Raw genomic sequence first — 19,610 nt, forward strand, 5'->3', positions numbered from 1 at the left:
CTAAAAAAAAAAAGCAACTACCAGTCATCAATTCAGAGTATTGGGGTGTATTTATGTGTCCTTCTATGTTTGCATGGACAAATTTTGGTTTAGTACCATTATTGTGAGCTGTTCTTCACAAGGTTCGGGGTTAAGACCTGGTTTTAGGTTAGAAGGGTATAGAATACATTAAATCAAAGACTGTTCTCCCTCCCTCTCTCTCCTCTCCTCATGTTTGGTTACTCTGCCCCTCTCAGACAAACATAGCGCCCTGCACTCGAGGTGCTGCGAGAGGGAAAGTGCAAACACGGAGAGACAGAGAGGCAGAGGCAGGAAGCAGAAAGAGCACAGTAAATCAGACACACAGGCAGAGAGAGCGAGGAAACCAGACAAATCGCAGGCAACTCAGCTGAGGACTCGTGCTCATCCAGCTGGCTTAAGGTTGTCCTCACTCACTCAGCTGTGAACGACTGTCTTGGCAGAATGGATCTCATTTTAGTTCGGCAGCGACCAAGCTGGAGCAGCAGCCCTGTGGATGATGATGACTCCTTTTGGATTATTTCAAAAACCACCACTGTTGTGATGACTGAGAATGACAGCACACAGAAAGGAAGATGGTAATGTGATAATCAGTTTTATTTGTTGTTAGATGCTTGGAGTTCAATCCTGGTGGTATCTTGTCCAATTATCTTGCAGCTGTTAAAAAACTTGATATGGATTTTGTTTATCTCTAATATAATATAAAGTTTTTGCAAATCTTGAGCTTGTTTTTATACACAACAAACCCTGAGTGGTGACTGTCATGTGGAGTTACAGCTTCCTCCCATGAGGAAGGAAGAACAGGTTCTTTTTGTGGCTCCTACTTTAGAAGGTGATTTCAAAGTCTTGCGTAACATGTTTGAGTTGATTAGTTCTGAAAATTGAAGATTTGAAGATGCCATTACTCGCCTATTTAAATAGTACCACATGGTGACTGATAGATGTTAAAATATGCATGGACCTTGGCTGTGTATAACATACACCACAGTTCCCATAGTTTGCAGTGCTTGTTGCTCGCTGCCAGCATGTTTTGACTCAAGGTGAAAGTGTGCGGCTATTGAGCACTAAGGCAGATGTCACAATCCAGCCACTGTATTTGCCTCCTTGCTGGATCCCCACTCACTGGCATGTGAGTAATGCAGGAGCTAGAACAAGACATGGCGTCATCAGTGAAGTAATATTTAATGTAGAGACCTGAATTCCTTTTATTTTGGCATGTAGACTTGTGCAGAGTTTCCTGTCTAGATGAAGAACTACCTGAATGAATGTATTTTCTGTGTTGTTACACGTACCTCTGCTGCAGAGAGGGTGTACCCTGCTCGTACATAAAGCGGATTTTGTTTGGCACTCACTGACTGAGAGGACGTTATGGAAGGAGTTGAGTTTTAAAATACCCGCCCAGGTCTGCTGTAGGTTTGATTTAACAGGCAGGGCGCTATGTGTGTGTGTGTGTGTGTGTGTGTGTGTGTGTGTGTGTGTGTGTGTGTGTGTGTGTGTGTGTGTGTGTGCGTGCGTGTGCGTGCGTGTATGTGTGTGTATCACTGTGATCTTTCTCACCCTGTTTTCTGCATATTTCCCATCTGTTCAAACCAGAGTCCATTAACCTGACTATTCCTGTTATGGGAGTGACCTCAATGTTTGAGTATTTGTTCCTGTGTGTACCAGGTCACACAAACATCTTTTTTCTCTCTGCAGAAAGACTTCTTGTTCCTTCCTGGTGATTCAATGGAAAATACAACAGCTACCTCAACAGCTCTATTTGCAAAACTACAAATTATCGCCTTGACTTCACCTGGCACCCGCACATTTACGTTGCTTTTGGATCGGAACTAGCAGCAGCAGTTACTTTAAGTGTTGACTGAGCTGTTACGGCTCTGAGGCAGCTGTTCAACGTGTTTAACTTGGATTCTGATGGGTGTAGACAACTGCAAAGTGTTCCTGTTTACTCTCTGAGTGAAACATATACCGATTATTTCTCTTCCTGGTTTTTAGATTCAGACCATCAAAGGTGTTTTTCAGCTAAGATGTTTGCAGAGCTGCACAACATATGAATATATATTTAAAAACCAACTAAAGCTTTATATAATTCCTAAATCCCATTTAGTGTGATGGTTATTTGATTTGTGTGTCTCTACATTAGCATTCAACATCATGCATTTAAAAGATCTGACGTCATGCATTTCAGGGTCAGATTAGCATGACTGAGTGCTCATCTGTGTTTTCACCTGTTTTTCTTGTATCCAAGTGATCGTTTCTGGTTGTTTGTTATGAAATCTGCCAGTGTGAGTGACATTAAGCACAGCTGTGGGCTAATTACAGATGAGTTGAGTGTGTCAGTGAAAGCTAAGCCACGCTTCGATATAATAACACGCCTCGCATGCACAGCGCAGACACCATTAACTCACTCACGAGTTTAAAAGATGTGCTTAAAGTCTCGGCTCATTCATAATTCACTGACGCGATTTTAATGACTTAAACACAGGCTTCGCTGCTTCTTGACTGCTACTTTACAGACGCCTTCAAACCATCCTGCTGATCAAGGCCATCGTGATTAGTGTTTGCCTTCCTCAAGCTCCAATTTGCTGATCCCTGTGAACCTACTAAATATACCCTCTAGATGTCTTGGTGCTTCAGTGGTCATGTACTTTAGCTCTACTCAAACTGTATTTATGTCCAACCTCGGTGTAATTTGTTTTGTCCCTGTGCTTGGTGGTCACTAGATCAATTGAGGAAGAGAGTTACAAAATGTTGCACTAAAAAAAAAAAAAGCACAGACACAGAGCAAAACGTTTTTATCTCTGAATTTAAAATGGCAGCGACACAGTATTTCCCAGGTACATCCATTAGCCCCAGAAATGTAGCCTCTTCGACAAAAGATGGAATTTGGTACTTCAGGTTTCTAAGCTGCATTGAACTTTAATTATTTACACCAAACAACAACAACAACAACAACAACAAAAAGCCAGACCATTTGGAACAACTTGAACTGATCTGACACTGTGTATTTTTATCTCACTTCTCAACTTGAGAAGTTGGGCAAAGCAGTAATAAGCCAAGAAACATTTAACAGCCAAAGAACAATTTCCAACACAAGCTAAACTATATTTGTAAAACCAAGTCACAACTATTGTTACTGAGGGAGGGACGTTTGTGTTGTTGCTTCTTAAGCATTTAAGAATCTCAACTTTTACAAGCATCTACATAAATTAGTTTTTTTGTATTGTGCCTGGCGTGAAGCTCTGCTGTGCTTTATTGATTGTTCTGTGGTTTGTCACTGCACAGCTTCTGCGTCACGGCTAATCTGTTAATTGCACAATTGAATTGTCATTCTTATCACATAGTTTAGGATGTCACTGCCAGTGTTCCTGTGTCTGGGAGCTGTTGTCATTCAGCTGAAAAACACACCCATTCATCAGAGTGATGTGACGCAGATGTTGGTGAGGGAGTCCTTCCTGTTGGAAAGGTTTCTCATCGACTTCACATCAGGTGAACTGGTCACAGTGGTTACATCTACTCTGTACTGTCAGGAGTTCAAAGACAAATAAATGGTCTTAAGTAAACTAAATGTCCTTGAACTTTGTTTACCTGATAGGAATTTGATTATTAGTATCCCAAGATATAAAATGTCCTGTTAGGCATCATTAGCTCAGCTGTGATGCTCATTGTTTTTGTCAGCTGATGTAGTCTCCCCTTTTAAAAGACATCACCCCTTAGCTGTGATTAAATGCTGTCAAATATGCTTTGGGTTTAGTACCAGTGTGATATCAGATATCTTACATGAACATTACCTGAATGTTGGAAGACTTTATGTACAGTATAAAAACAAGCATCAAGTTGCATTAATGAATCAAAATGTATGGATTATTTGCTAAAAGAAAAGAAAACATGTCTGTTCCCCAGCTCTTCTTTTGTGTGCAGCAGGAAAACCATTAAAAATAGTTTGTGTAATCCAGTAGGGAATCTGTGCTCATCAGGACAGATGAAAAAATGCAGACGTAAACACAGGAAATGATTTCTTTTCATGCTTATTTAGGAGCTATATCAGTGTCTGTAGAGGCTTTGAAGTTCGGTCATTTTACAGCAGTTGTGCTTATTGTGCTTCACATATTTCTCAGGCATTTTGTTAATGTAATTTTACACAAACTTAATAGTTGTGAGGATACGTCACTGGACTCTGGAAACTGAGAGGAGGAACACCAGACATTTAAATAGAACATTTAAATAGAGACAAAATAAATTTACTGACATTTTTGGAGTCAAATGTCTAATTAGATTTCTCTATAATTAAACAGTGTGGATCTTTTCTTTCCAACATGTTCAGTTAATTTACCTGAATTGAAATTGAAAGTTCCAGAAAAGTGATTCTGGAAGCTGTTTGTTCAAATGGGGTTCCCATGTAACAGCACAGCTGGGGTCATCCCGATCGCCTTGCAGGGCTAAGATACAGTACATACCATGTAATCGCAATATCCTCGGTTCAAATCAGGCCAGGGAGTTTTTATGCTTGTCATCTCCTCTCCCCACATTTCCTGTAAATCTTGACCAGATACAATCACATGAAAAATGCAAAAATACCCTCAAAACCATACTAATGGAATAAACACTAAAGTTAAAAAGATCACGTAAAAGGTGATAAACATCACTATGGAAGCTTTTGTTTTTTCACTGTTAAATATTTTGTTCTTGTCCAGGCAGGAACCTGTTTGACATCAGGAATGTGCAAAGGCTATTTCTGCTTCATAATGATACTGGACAGAGATATTCAAACTGTCTTCAGCTCCCACGCTGGGACATCTTATCCGCAGTAATGTGAGCGTTGTCATTTATTTCAGTGGCTGAGTGAGAGAGGTCTGGGTGTTTATATAGAGCTGTGTGAATCTGCAGCAACAGTATGTCGGGCCTGAGCAGAAGAACAGGTTCACACAGTCATTTGTACACTACAACCTGGAAACAGACACTCAAATAACAATACATTAGTAAAATCCCAACATTATCGTTTAGTTTCCATCTTCCAAATATCTGACATTTTCAAGGTGCTTCCTCACTGAAAACTGTGAAAGAAGTTGATGACCCAGGTGTTTATTGTCTTCAGTTTGGGAAACATTTCATTTAAAATGTATGGGCTGTGAACTGTAATTGCTATAACAGTAAACAATATGCTTAAAAGCCCAGTGCCTTTCTCCTTCCCCCTGTTAATTTTCCACTAAAACCCTCCTTTTCCTCCTTCATGTTATGGTGATGATCATCACTGTGTTTTGTCCCAGCAGGGTGTGGCAGCACTGACAAGAAAGCTCTGAGTCACAGTGTTGTTTCTGGAGCTGTGGGGAATGTGGACTGGCTAATACTCCAGAGTTTTTAGATGATATAAGTCATCATAAGGTGATGTGCACTGTTGCACAGAGTAAAAATTAGAACCAGCAACTTAATACATAGAAGGGAATCCACTATTATAGTGCAAGTTCCTCTTAAAGGTGCAGAGTAAGCGATGTATAACAGATAGCAGTACTGCAGAGGCAGTGAGCCAGTGTTGGTCTGGGGGGACATAATTTATCACAACCTGACACACCCTTCTCTGTTTCCATCTTCTTTTTCCATATCTGTCTTTTTTCATCACTACAGCTGGGTTGTGTGAAATAATCCATCTAAACAAAAACCAAATAGTTTGATTGGTGGATTTTATGTTTGTCCCGTTCTTCTGGCTGTTATGTTTCTAATATAATAGTTAACATACAGTCTTTTCTAAAGTTGAAGTCTATTTCCCAAAATATTGCTCTGTAAAGCATTTACCTGTGGCTTCTTTCTCCTACATTGTAATGTCCGACACATACCTGGTAAAAAAGGCAGCAACATTCATGCCATGTGTCGACATTCACAAATCACATATATTTCCCCACAGAGCCTCAGCCATATATATAAGTACATTAACCCGAGGGGTCTGCTGCTGTGGCCTTTGCTGAGCTAAATAAAGCAGGGCCTAAAAGTGGGTAGCCGGCCATGAGTTCAGGTCAAAGGGAATGTGAAACCCTAAACCAGGAGGCAAACTAGCCTTGAGACCAATCATTCGCTGTTTACCTGGATTTGTGTTGTCATAAATGATAAACTTGTTTAATGATGAATACTTAATCTTGTTGGATAATCTAAAATGTTCTAAATCTTCATTTTTCTCTGGCTTGTATATTTCAGAACCTTGACTCCCTGGAGGGCTCGATCCAGAACCTGCTCTCTGCACTTTACCCGCCCTTTGAGGCCACTGCGCCCACTCTTCTCAGCCAGCTCTTCCAAATCATTGACAGCCGTTATCAGGGCGATGCCCTGCGGTGCCTGCTGGACTTTCTGGTCCCAGCCAAGCACATCTTAGACACCGTGCAGCAGGCTGCATGTGTAAGTCACTGTGTTGTACACCACAGTTCGTTCATACATTCACTACATATGGTAATTAACATGGAGCAAATGTATTTTAGCAACGTCTTCTTGGATGTGATAATGAAAACCTCTCAGCGTCCATTTCTTTGTCTTCTTGTAGGCTCAGTACTCTGATGTGCTTTTCCTCTGTGAGGGTTGGCCTCTGTGTTTGCGTGACCAAGTTGTCGTCCACCTCGCTCCAATCAACCCCCTGCTACTTCAGCCTGGCGACTTTTATCTCCAGGTGGCGCCATTTTGTGACCAGTCAGCTCGCATCTTGGTCTGCAGCATCCTGGAAGAGGAAGATCTTAGAGTGGAAGTAGTCGAGGAGACTCCAATCCCTGAAACCTCCTATCCGTGTATATTCACCCGAGAGTGGTTGGAGGAGATCAACCAGGGCCGCCATGGAACGCCTCTCAGCCAGTGTCTGCTCGCTACTGAGCAGGGTGTGGTGAAGCTGCCATGGGAACGGGTGGCTGTGCCTGATTTTGTGGACGCGCCACCGTGTGTTGGCAGTAGTATGGCCTCTGCTCCTCCTTTTCATCCTCCTTTACCAGCAGCACTTCCTCTTCATCCATCTCTTCCTCATTTTCCTGAGAATCCTTCACCAAATCATTCATTTTGTTCTTCTCCTTCAACAGAATCTGCCCCGAAACAGTATCCTGTAACCATTCAAAATTCAATTTTAACACCTCCTTCACATACTTCTACCTTCTCTGTGGAGACCAGAATATGTCCAGCGAAACACGGCATTGCTGTGTCACTCTGCCTGGTGGATACTAGTGCTACAGCTTCATCTAGACCAGTCAAAGTGAAAGAGACAGAAACTGAGCAGAAGCCTATTGGCTGGGTGTCCCCAAATATGTGGGACAGCCGTTTTACTGGAACAGATGCAAATACAATCACAAAAACTAGCACCTTTTCAAGTGAATGCCTCCCTGCAAATGGAGACACAAAGGGTGCAGGAAGTAGTGTAACTGCTGAAAATACAGGGCAAGATAAACAAAAAGACTTAAACGTAAAAGATAGAAGCAGAAGTGGACCAACAGGTGAAGCTGTGGCAGAAGGGGAATATATTGATATACTTCAGGCAAGTATGCTTTTTGGCAGAGCTCAGTCAGCAACAGAAGAACAACAGCAATTAGAAGTGCGAATACAACCCCACACACAAATGCAAAGATATCCACACAGACAAGCACAAACACAACCACATGCACAAATGGAGCAGTATGGGCAGACACAAAGACAGACAAACACAGAGATTCCACTGCAAGCACAGTCTCAAGCACATGTGCAGTTACCTACAAAACCACAAGCACAAGTATTATTAAGACAAACACACACATCCACACATGAAACAGGACCTCCATCTGCTCTCCACCATTCCCAGTCGCATCATCCTCATCACGACTCGCCTGAAAACTCTCAGTGTGTCCGCACTGTGCGGTTCTCAGAGAAACCTTGTACCCCCTGCATGAGGAGGAGACAAGTCAGAAATGTTTCCAAAGCCCAGGACTTGAGGTGTCGATACAGGGAGTCCTACCAGGCTGCTATACAAAACCCGGTCACCTTTGGGCAGGAGAAAACAAGGGGCGGCATGCTAGCTTCAGTGGAAGAGGATGGAGATTTCTCACAGTGTGATGAAAGACAGAGGCCACCAGGGACTGAAACAAGCAGTTCATGGTGGAACATTAAAGAGATGTGGTGTGAACCTGGGATGCAAGAACAGTATCCTTCGTCTGTCAGTGTAGCCATTTGTAAGGAATCTGGAGAAAAGGACGTGGTTCCATATTGGAAAGCAGGAGATTTAAACACTGCCACCTGCACACCTGCTTTAAAGTACACTGGGCTTCCTAAACAAAAATCTGAAAGGACAATTGTACCATTTAGGGAACCAGAGGATGCCCAACCTTATTCATTGAGCATGAATGGCACACATTTAGAAGCAGGGACAAGGATAAACACTAATACAGCTTTATCAAGCTCAGATGATCCTAAACAGCCAGATGTGATCTCTGCCAAAGACTATAGATTACTGTGTAGTTCAAGTGAAATTTCAGGGATGAACATACCCCTCAGGCCTCATGAAAGCCTAAGAAACAGGACCAATTCTGTAGAGAAGGGTCCAGACTATGCTAAGTCTCCAATGGCACCACAGAATCGACGGGAATCTATGTCCAATGCAAGATGTTCATCCCTCTCCACAGCCGTGGTGGACACCTCAGAGAAGTGCGAAGTGGTCATTGTTGAAGGTCAAAATGTCAGGAGAAGAGAAAATCCTGGCTCCTGTGCAGAGATTCCACAGCTGCATGTGGTCAAGTGTAAAAACAGCACAGCCTTTGGACTGGTTTCACCCAAGATCAACAGGAGGAAGAAGGTCATTCCAGGTAGAGAGTTATGCTGCCTTGCTACATGTTCTACTCTCTAAAACGTTATTTTCTCTTAATTCACCTCATTAGTGTTTAGTCACAGAGGAGAAACAGCGTCCCTACAACAAAATCTATTTTCTTTTTTCAGATGGCGCTCAGCCGGGTATCACGTCCATAACCAGTGGAAATCAGATAGAGAACCCATCACAGACAGATCCACCTCCACCAGCAGAGACACAGAAGATCTCCCAGCCTGCCTCTGCTCGTCCCAGACCTGACCACCTGCCCCTGGGATCCCCAGACCCCAGGGCTCACCCACTATTTCTGGGAGTAGCGTCTCTCACAGGTAGGTTAGTTTTAAATGCACTAAATAACATCAACAATGACAATAGTCATTATTATCCATTTACATTACATTACATTAAAGTTTAATAATTTAACAGCTTTTCAAAGGGGGAGTTCTTACATCATGTAAAAATAAGATTACATAACATATACCACTGAGACCAGAGCAAGAACAAACAAACAGTGGCAAGAGAAAAGTATGTGAACCATATGCATTGTTATAAAATGTGAGAATAAGTCAAGAGTATTAACAAATATGATGTGCCTAAAATAATAACACAAAATAAAATTCTGATCTTTCATTTCTTTAATGAGTACAACCATTAAACCTCATAATGCTTGTGAAAAAAGTATTAGGTTTTTAATTAATTTCCCCACTAAAGTACTTCTCATCCTCTCTGTCTTTGCTGTTCTTTCCTAAATCTTTTCTGTCCTTTATGATTTTTGTGTGCTAGTATTAGTTACTGTACATGCACTGTCTGTCAGACGCGTGCTTCTTCTGCACTTTGAGTCCACTGAAAATAAATAAACTGAATCTATCTGGGTGAGGTATGATTAAGTGGTTAAGTGAGATAACAAATGTAAATGTTCCCTGGTCTTCCTTCTCTCTAATCCCTCCAGGAGGCAGAGATAGATCAGGAAGGGCAATAGTTGAGCTCTATGGAGAGCACCAAGGTTGGAAATTGGGGGTAACAAGCTGGGGCCTCTTTCAGATGCTGCTCTATTTCTACTCTATCACCAGGTAAAGAATGAATAAATTGATCAATCACAAACATAAAATGAACATAAAATATGTGTAGACATACTGGAATGTTGTTTTGGTGTCTGTAATCATGTCTGCTTTATTATTATTATGGTCACTCTTATGCACTAATAACTTTTTATCTCTGTATGCAGAAGAGAAATCAGAAATGCTGGAATGACGCTCATTTTCAATGCAAGGAAGAATCATCCTCAACCGCAGCTCTATAAGGCCTTGATGTCACTGCAGGTAAGAAACCACCGTGCTGAAGTGGTGTGTTGTTTATTGATAATGAGATCTAAAGGACATGTCAAGTCTTCAGACAATATATTATTATATTCATTATTATATTTAACGCAGTTATATTTAGATAACTGCATTAAATTGCATTTAATTATTTCTTATCATTTAATGCATAAGTGATTGTTTAACTATTGCAGGAGCAGAATCCCCAGGCTATAAACAGCTTTGTGCTGCTGGTGGACAAAGACAGCAGCCTCCAACCTGAGAGATGTCCTGGGGTTCAGGTCGGCTTTTTCATCCTCTACATTCTTCATTGCAAGACACCGCATGTCTATTTGGTTTCTATTAATAATTGTGTAGTACTCCTACTGTTAATTTTACAACTGTAGCTGTAAAAACATGTTCATGTTAATTTGACATGTATTAATTGGAAACAGACTGATGTGGCAACATCGATGAAAGCCTTGTTCAAGTTGGTGGAGGTGAGTCAGCTAAGCTCCCGCCTTGATGGCACACTGTCTCGCAGCCACTGTGATTGGATGGAGCTGCACCAGGTGAGAGACTAAAATACATTCCCTGTTTCACCTTTTCTCTTACCCTCATTTCTCCATTTACCGTTCATTAATTACCTGGGTCCACATCTTTCATTCTTTAGAAACTCTTCCCATTTGTGTGTGATCTTCACGAGGTGTCCAACCTACTAATGAAAGCCATCAATAATTTAGACGAGCCACAGAGGACGGACACTGTACAGGTAGTTTTAATCTCTCTTTTGTCAACTCTCTCATGTTTAGTCCAGTGAAAGCTGGGTTTATCCTACTTACGTAGACCTATGTTCACTGGCAACTTCACCATGTAAAAGTGTTTGTAGCTATTAAAAATATTGTTAAGGCCCTAGAAAAGCTTTTAAGACACAAAAAACCTTAAGTAGTTACTGTGTCATGCTGATCTTAAAATATCCTTTTTCCAACAGATTGTGCAGCAGTGCATGATGGACCAGAGGACTCTGATGAGAAATGTACTGGAGGACAGCAGATTGGTCAGCCTGCAGAGGGAGGGCGGGTCCATCCTAGCTAGACTGAGGAAGGAGAGTGACCTCAAATACCCTGACTGTGAGGACCTGAGGTAAACACTGAGGGGACATATCCTGCTATGCTCTTCAGTCTTTTTCTGGATCAAACATGTTTACATTAACTATAATAACAGGTGAATGAGTTTTCTTGTTATTAAAAAGTAAACCACCCGACTCAACATAGTCCTGTCAACCACCACATCACAGAATAATGTGACATGTTGAAAGAGTATGATTTAATTCATTTGTTCTTCCCAAAACTGTGATCTGTATTTTCTTACATCTAGTGATGCAGTGGACTCTGTGACCAGCTTGTACAACCATGTGGAGGAACAGGCTCACATCCTGGTACAGAGATCCAACCTGTCACTGGAACACCTGGAGTACCTGCTACAAGTCAGAGAGATGGAGGAACACTTCACACAGGTATTGTACATTTGTACAAATGATAATCAAATGTGAGCACTCCAAATACAAGTAAAAGATGATATAGTTGTGTCCTTGCAGATGCAGCAGTGGTTTATTTTAGAGGGAGACCGCCACCTGCTGGAGGCTCAATCAGTCAACGACTCTGGAGACAGAATGGAGCAGATCCTCAACAGCTTCACTGCTTTCCTTATTGAAGCTAATGTGAGTCTATATTTGCCCGCGTTTGTCATTATGTCTGTACAGGCGCCTGAATCTCTGCTTTTCCCTCTTTCCTAGGACCGAAGGCACCATGCCATGTCATTAGTGTCAGAGGCAGAGCGGCTGCAGCAGAGGGGTCTCTCTTACCCAGAGACTGTGGATTTCAGGGCTTTAGTCTGCACCTTCAAGTTGGGCCTGGAGGACTTCCTGTGCAGGGCAGAGGCGTGTGGCAGGGAGCTGCAGGTCATGGTCAACGTGTGTGATTTTTGTGAGCAGGTTTGTGTAAGATTCAAAAAAGCATCAGTATACAAATGCTTTTACCCTTTTTTATGTGTCTAAGTTTGATTTAAATTGCAGTGCAGCCCTACTGCTGCTGCTGCTACTAAAGTTAGGCGCAGCATTATATAAAAAGGAAAATGGAAATATGCAGTTTTGTTTCTTTTATGTAGTAAAATGAAACATATTTCACTCACAGGCTACTGCTCTGGCCAACGAGTGCATTGATTACCTCAACCAGAGTCAATCCACAATCCACACGGGGCAGGACCATGAAAATACAACATCTACAAATCAAACAAACACTCAGTCAATACAACACCAAGACCCTGAACCAAACTCTGCATCCCTTTGCAAGCCCAATTTCCACACAGCACATGGCTCTGGCCCAACCAACACCATTGTTTCACTGTCAGGCAACGACAGCTCCGTCCTAAAGATTTTACAAAGCAGGTTCCTTCAATTCAGCCCTGAGAGATTTCAGGAGGTAAAGGCCCAGGCCAGCACCCTGCAGGGATCCAGAGGGATGCGGGTTTGGAACATAGCCTGGCTGAGATGTCAGGAAGCCAGGCAGCAGCTTCAGGAGAAGATGCAGGATATGGACAAGGTTTACCACCAACAACCAGATTCTAGCCAGTTTGAATGTCATTATGTGGACGTGGTGAGCACTAATGTTCAGACATCTTCACCCGGTGGCCAGAGTCTGGTGGTACAATCAACCCCTGGTCCTCGACACCCGCAGTGGGAGGATATCGTGTCAGGAGCAGTGGATTTAGGGAAAAGAAGGCCGATTCTGGGCAGCAACAGTGCTAATTCAACAAATGTGGCCTGCTGTAACATCATCATCAAGCCTGAGGATCACAGCGATGTAGGAATCAACCAGGAGTCAAAGGTTATTCCTTCGTCACCTCACAGGTAAAATAAATTTATAATCACCTGTCTCACTTAAGAAGTATTTGATAGTTTGCTGTGGTTTCCAAAAGGTTATAAGATAAAGTAAAGTAAAAGTAAAAGTAAAAGGTTCATCTCTTTTATCTGAAGTCTAGTTCTTACAATCATTCAAATGGTCCTGTTGCAGAAACGTACAATAGGTCCTGACTCAGTATGGGTATTTTTGTATTATTTTTTAAATAGATCATCCAGAAGAGCAGAAAGGGAGACACGGAGGAGACAGACGAGCCGAGCAAGGAGTGAGAGAGATGCTGCCGCTCTGTCTCGGTCCCATACTGTCGGATGTCAGTGGTTTCCGTGGGGTCGAGGTCTCGGAGCGAAGTCAGTGAGCCAGGACTCGTGCCTGACAGGATTAGCAACAGCAGAGTCATCCACTCCTCCAGAGCAGCAGATTCGGCCCTCGTCATCCTGTTCCCATCATGGTCAACCATCTTGTCGGATCCTCCAGGAGGCTCAGAAGTTTCAGATCTCCCGACACGGGAGCTTCTGCTCAGAGGACTCCTGTATGAGCGACCGGGTCGCTGCAGCGGCTGATGGGACTATGTGCGGCACACACTCAAGCCTGCCCATTGGGAGATATGAGGGGGCGTTTTATTTGGCAAATCCACAGGAGAGTGCCAGCAATGCCTTGTAAGTTTAATATATATATGCAGAGGAAATTTTCTAGAAAAACTGATTAAGAAAAATGTGAATTGTCAGACATTTCCTTTGCAAAGTAATTTTCTGTTAGCTGACTGAGAAATTTCAATTATATTGTTTTATTTTACTTGTCTTATGAATCTTCTGAATCTTAATGAGATTCCATGCACTTTTTTCTCTAAGCTGTCAGTGAAGTGATACAGGTATAGTTTCTTTTGACTTCTCTTTTTTAATTTGACATCATGGTGGAATTACTAAATGGGTGTCCTGGGCACAGACCCTCAGTTTTGACTAACAACGAGCTATGTCTCACTGGAAAAATGTGTGGATTCAGTCAAATGTAGGGATATCCTAATCATTGTTTCTTCGGAGCAGTGTTATGTTCACCATGTCCAATCCATTTAATTTGCCACAGGAGGACTCCAATCAATGTGTAGAAACATCTCGTCAATGATCAAAAGAAATGAGACGCACTTGAACTAAATTCTTACTTACTTATGCCAATGTGATAATTCAGTTTTTCCTGAGTATTAAGTGTATTTTAATGAAGAAAAAAGCAGAAAAGCTGTGAAGTATTGGAAGTTAGGATTATTTTGTTTCTGTGCCCAGGGTTTTGTTGTCTCATAGTCCATCCATTCATTTCTATCACAGTGCATGTATAAGGTAAAGGTCATCTGTTGACATGTAAATGAAAAGCAATGATAATGATGCATTACCTAAGATAAATGATGCATCATCACCACATCAACACAGTGTTTTTAAATTCATCAAAATATTTTCATTACAAGCATGTTTTAAAAGACAAAGAGCTTATGCAGATAAAACAAATCAAACCAATAAAGTAATGTGTCACTCAGAATACAAACAAAGGTGAGCAGTTGTGTACGGTACTGTATTGTAATCATTGTCATCTTGTCTTCAAAAGATAAAGATTTAAATTAGTTATTTCTTTATTTAAGTCTATTACCTAATATATAATTTGTTGTCTTTGTGTCACCAGGAGGCTGCAGCGTGTCCTGGAGGAGTTGGTGTTCACTGAAAGGGAGTATGTCCGCTCCCTGGGTTACATCCTGACTCACTACCTCCCCCTGCTGGACAGACCAGACATCCCTCAGGACCTGAGGGGCAAGCGAAGCATCATCTTCGGCAACCTGGAGAAGCTTTATGACTTCCACAGCCACTACTTTCTGCCAGAGCTGGAGGCCTGTCAGAGTGATGCTGCCATGGTGGCCCGCTGCTTTCTCAGACATGTGAGTATTGCAGACTATAAACTTACTGCTCATGACTGAAGTTTACCAACGTGGTTTAACTTGAGTTTTTTCCACAGAGCGAGAGTTTCGGTCTGTACGCCCTGTACAGCAAGAACAAACCTCAGTCAGATGCTCTCATCCTACATCGTCGCCATGACATCTTCAAGGTCAGTTTTATAAATATGGTTAGCAAAACGTTTACAGTGTATGTGCTACATTTTTTTATGTCTCTGTGGGAATTTTTGAGAGCAATTCATTGAGCAGACATTTTACATTCACAGAATTAGAAATATATTTAATGATAAATGTGGTGCACTGCATGAGGAAGAAGTGATTCTAACCACAGCACAAGTTGACATTTTCTATAGCTACACATTTACCTAAGTCATTAGTCATTAATCATCTGGATTCAGTCTGGCTCGATACATTTTCAGCTGCGGGTTTGTAACATTTCTGACTCCACTGTCTTTCCTAACACAGAAAAAGCAGCAGGAGCTCGGGGACATGATGGACCTGTCATCCTACCTGCTGAGACCCATTCAGAGGATCAGTAAGTACAGCCTCCTGCTGCAGGACATGTTGGCTCTGGCTGGCTCATGCAGGCCAAAGGATCTGATCCAGGATACACTACATGCATCTAGCGTGTGCGTGCAAAGTGTGTGTGGCCCGGGTGTGTATGTGCCTGATCTGACAAGCAGTGAGAGGGAGCGGGAGAAGGCTGAGATCCAGGGAGCTGCAGACCTGGTTCGATTTCAGATGCGTCATGGCAACGATTTGCTCACCATGGACGCCATCCAGGACTGTGATGTAAGATATTACAATGGTAGATAAGAAATATTTGCAGACACAGTTGGTAAATTGAGTTAACAGTGTTTTATTTTATGCTTTGCTCTACCTTTTTCTGCTCTATCAGGTAAATTTAAAAGAGCAGGGCCAACTGATTCGCCAAGACGAGTTCACAGTTTTCTTTAGGAAGAAGAAATGCGTCCGCCGCATCTTTCTCTTTGAAGATCTCATCCTTTTCAGCAAGACCAAAAGGACCGACGTTGGCAATGATGTCTATGTCTACAAGCAGTCATTCAAGGTCTGTACATGGCCTTGATCACAAGCCTGTGATCAAGTCCAAATACTGAAAGGCTTTAGCAGAATTTTCCAGTAGTTTTGAGTTATACCTCTCAAACATTTGGAGCCTAAAGACACCTGAGTATTTCCATCATGGTAATTTCTTCGTCTCCTTTTATGATTTCTCTTCTAGACAAATGACATTGGGATGACACATAACTCCAGTGTGAGTTCTCTGTGTTTTGAGATCTGGTTCCGCAGGAGGAAAAGTGAGGACACCTACACCCTGAAGGCGTCCAGCATGGAGGTGAAGAAAGCCTGGACCACTGATCTGGAAAGGATTCTGTGGGATCAGGCAGCTCACAGTAGAGGTTGTAACACCATGAACACAGTGTGCATTTTTAAACTAGCACTTAGCTGCTGAGAGATTGAAGTTAATAAAGTGAACTATGTTCCAGAGCTTCGTATTCAGGAGAGGGTGTTCATGGGAATGGGTCGCAAGCCGTTCATGGACATTAAACCCAGTGATGCTGCAATTTGTGACCGAGCAGTCAGTTATATCCTGCCTGGGAGAAGTAAGGAGGAGTGCACGCAACAATTTACTGTACATTTCCAAACAATTTCTGTACATGACTATTTAAAATGTATTATTAAATCTACAGGTCAAAGAGAAATTACATGCTTGTCTCCTCATTCCTCACTAACACAATGCAAATTCTTCTCCTTGATGACATCTATCTATGTGTGTTGTCAGTCCCTGTGGCGTGTTGTTCACACAGGGGTCTAGACTACCCACGACCGCGCTCCATTGGCTCTGGCAGCACTGCCTCCACCACCCTCAGCCAATCATCCTCTTCCTCTGGCCGTGGGTCGCTGCCCCCCGCTGGCTATCCTGTGAACCAGTCACAGGGAGCAGAGACCAATCCTGTCATCTCCTCATCACCTGAAGCTGTGACTGACAATGAACTCAACAGTCATCATCTTCATCGGCATCATCTTCATCGTAACTGTGAACCGTGGAAAACTAATCTCCATCTGAGTGAGTTTTATGATTTTTATGAGCTATTTTTGTTTACTGTTTGCAAAAAAAAAATCTTAAGATTTCAAATTGTTTTGGCTTCAGTGGACAGCACTGAATCTTCTGGGGAATCCATCAACGTCTTCAGCAGCTCTGACCGCAGCTGCCTGTCTGCTATTAGTGGAGAAATAGTGGACGACTCCCCCTTGTTTGTATCCCAGAGTTCAAAGCCCTGCCCGCCACTTTGTAGGACCCCCAGCCTGAGGAGGAACAACTCGCCTGCTATTACAAGGAGGAATCCAGGTGTTGCCCCCAAACCTCCGCATCTGGCTAACCCTCAGGTGCAGGTGCATTAGTGGATCATCATGATTTACCAGGAATGTGTGCTGTGTCATTGTTATTGAGCATTTTATTGATATATATAACATAATATACTGGGTATTTTGTATTTCAGAGTGATGAAATTAAAATTGGAAAATCAACAGAAGTTTAAGATTCCTTGAAGAAGGTAAGGATGTAATGTTCTTAATTAAAAATACAGTTCCACTGGTATGGTTCAACTAGTAAAAATCAACATCACCTGAAAAAACTAAAGGAAGATTGTAAGTTACTGTGATGAACTGCTGTTTTATACTGCAGAGTAAAACAGCCACTGAATCAGGAATGATGTGTGTGCCTGTTAGTTCTGTGAGAGCTTTTATTACATGACATCGATATTTGTATGGGAAACAACTGTAGAAAGGAAATGTAAATTTTTTGTCTGACTTTTAATTTGTCAGCTCTTGAACTTTTATTTTTGCTGTGTATGTAGAAAGTTTTCATTTTAGTTTAAACCTGCTGCATCTCTGCATGAAATAAAAAATAAAGTTATCGTTGATTTGTGCTTTAAATATTGTTGCAGATCATGGGTCAACTGAATTTCTTCACCCTGTTTGAGATCTTCTGATCACCCTCCACACACGCTTCACAGTCATAAGAGACTCAGCTTTTTCTTTTTTTGGTCATCAGACCTGGTTTGTGACCAGATCAACAACAACAAATGATTTATTGATGACATCTGCAGTATTAACCCACAAACACTGTGCCTTTGTTCCACCATATGTGACTCGTTTCTTTGTACCAGCAGCATAATCATCGTCCCCAAAGCCCCACTATGTGTAAAGTCGCCATCAATTTTAGGAAAAATGTGACGATGAAAAGAACTAGTGAATAAATATATTTTTATGTTATGTTATGTTATGTTATGTTATGTTATGTTATGTTATGTTATGTTATGTTATGTTATGTTGTAGGATGTTTAGTGCTACACAAGCTATAAAATCATATGAAGAGATTGAAGAGGTTGTACAGTATTTATTACTGTTGTGGAAATCAATAGCTTGTGTGGAACATATTTGACAGAAAACCACACATGATAAACTACTTTAAGTGTCGCTCCTTTTTATTTACAGTTAGCTGTATATGAATATTTTTTTAACAGCTGGACTGCACTGTTTGGTTACAGGAGAAACCTAATGGAGTCCTCTGGCCAGGAGCCTAGCCCTAAGACCCAGACTTGTTAATTACTATAAAAGGCGAAACAGTAAAAACTATTTCATGGAGTAATTATTAGTGTATAGTAATACATTCTACTTCTCATTTTAAGGGCAACTGCACATCTTTTTAAACATTTGTTTTCATATCTCTGACTGGGATTCTTAATTTAATAATGTAAAAAGAAAGGAAAAACCACTCACTTTCAGGCTTTTACATTTGCATCTGAAATACTCTAATTTCATTAGCTAATACAGAGTGAAAGAGTTGTGTGTATATATTTAGTATTTATCAAAGTAGCATCACAACCGGTTCTTACTAATAGAGAAAATTACAACTATATACTTCAAGGCAAAAACCACTTATAGTTAATTAGGGTCAGTTAATAGTTCAAAACTGCTCCAGCTTCATCCTCCATCACAAAAAACTTTTTTTATTATTATTATTATTATAATGTTTTTCAGTGTATTTTATGTCTATTTAACTAGTTATTATGTGAAAGTTTTATTGTTATTTTCTGTTTAAATTGTACAATGTTTTTTTTTTTTTTTTTTTTGTTATTGACTTTCACTTTTTCATTCATGTATACATTCATTATTTTATTGTTTTTTTTGTTTTTTTTTTTGAGGAATTATAAGTTTCTTTTTTAGGGTTTCTTCCTCTGAACTCTGTGACACCTGGGGAAGCTGACTTGCAGAACATGAGGATGTGTCCTTACTGCAGTGATGCCTCTCTTCCTCATTCCACTGTAATTCCCCAGAAGTGCAGTAGACATTATGACCCAACATTCTCCAGTAACTTAAAGAAGGGGAAAGAGAAGACTCATCATGCATTACGACTTGAGAAAAGTGGGTGAAAGTATTTCTGCCTTGCAAAGTCAAACGTTCACAGCATTAAAACTGTGTGGTTGTTTTGCATAAAATATTTTTTTAATTTCATTTTTAATTGTAATGAATTTATGTTGAATCATACAGTAATATATAGCATAAAAAACTTATTAAAACCTTACTGTTAGTGATTTCATTTATTGCTGTAGAACTTCTAGTACATCAGTTGCATTATT

General features: G+C 41.2%; 1 protein-coding gene across 3 annotated transcripts; it reads left to right on the forward strand.

The window, feature by feature from the left end:
• Window positions 1-260: 260 nt before the first annotated feature.
• Window positions 261-19,558, forward strand: LOC113167539. Of its 3 annotated transcripts, none has more exons than XM_026368241.1 (25): window positions 261-596; window positions 6,202-6,399; window positions 6,542-8,807; window positions 8,938-9,135; window positions 9,756-9,876; window positions 10,032-10,125; window positions 10,317-10,403; window positions 10,557-10,673; window positions 10,775-10,873; window positions 11,093-11,244; window positions 11,479-11,617; window positions 11,699-11,821; window positions 11,897-12,094; window positions 12,294-13,009; window positions 13,229-13,675; window positions 14,685-14,934; window positions 15,012-15,101; window positions 15,415-15,741; window positions 15,848-16,018; window positions 16,190-16,367; window positions 16,455-16,571; window positions 16,751-17,035; window positions 17,120-17,361; window positions 17,469-17,522; window positions 17,916-19,558. In XM_026368241.1, the coding sequence occupies exons 1-24, from the start codon at window positions 594-596 to the stop codon at window positions 17,505-17,507; spliced, it is 6,657 nt and encodes a 2,218-aa protein (XP_026224026.1). In that variant the 5' UTR covers window positions 261-593; the 3' UTR covers window positions 17,508-17,522; window positions 17,916-19,558. The 3 variants fall into 3 exon arrangements, with proteins under 3 accessions (XP_026224026.1, XP_026224027.1, XP_026224028.1); XM_026368242.1 differs by having other exon boundaries at window positions 17,120-17,355; XM_026368243.1 differs by lacking the exons at window positions 17,120-17,361; window positions 17,469-17,522; window positions 17,916-19,558 and having other exon boundaries at window positions 16,776-16,868.
• The last annotated feature ends 52 nt before the right edge of the window (window positions 19,559-19,610 follow it).

Source organism: Anabas testudineus, chromosome 7 (genome assembly GCF_900324465.2).
Source record: "Anabas testudineus chromosome 7, fAnaTes1.2, whole genome shotgun sequence".
Classification (NCBI taxonomy): Eukaryota; Metazoa; Chordata; class Actinopteri; order Anabantiformes; family Anabantidae; genus Anabas; species Anabas testudineus.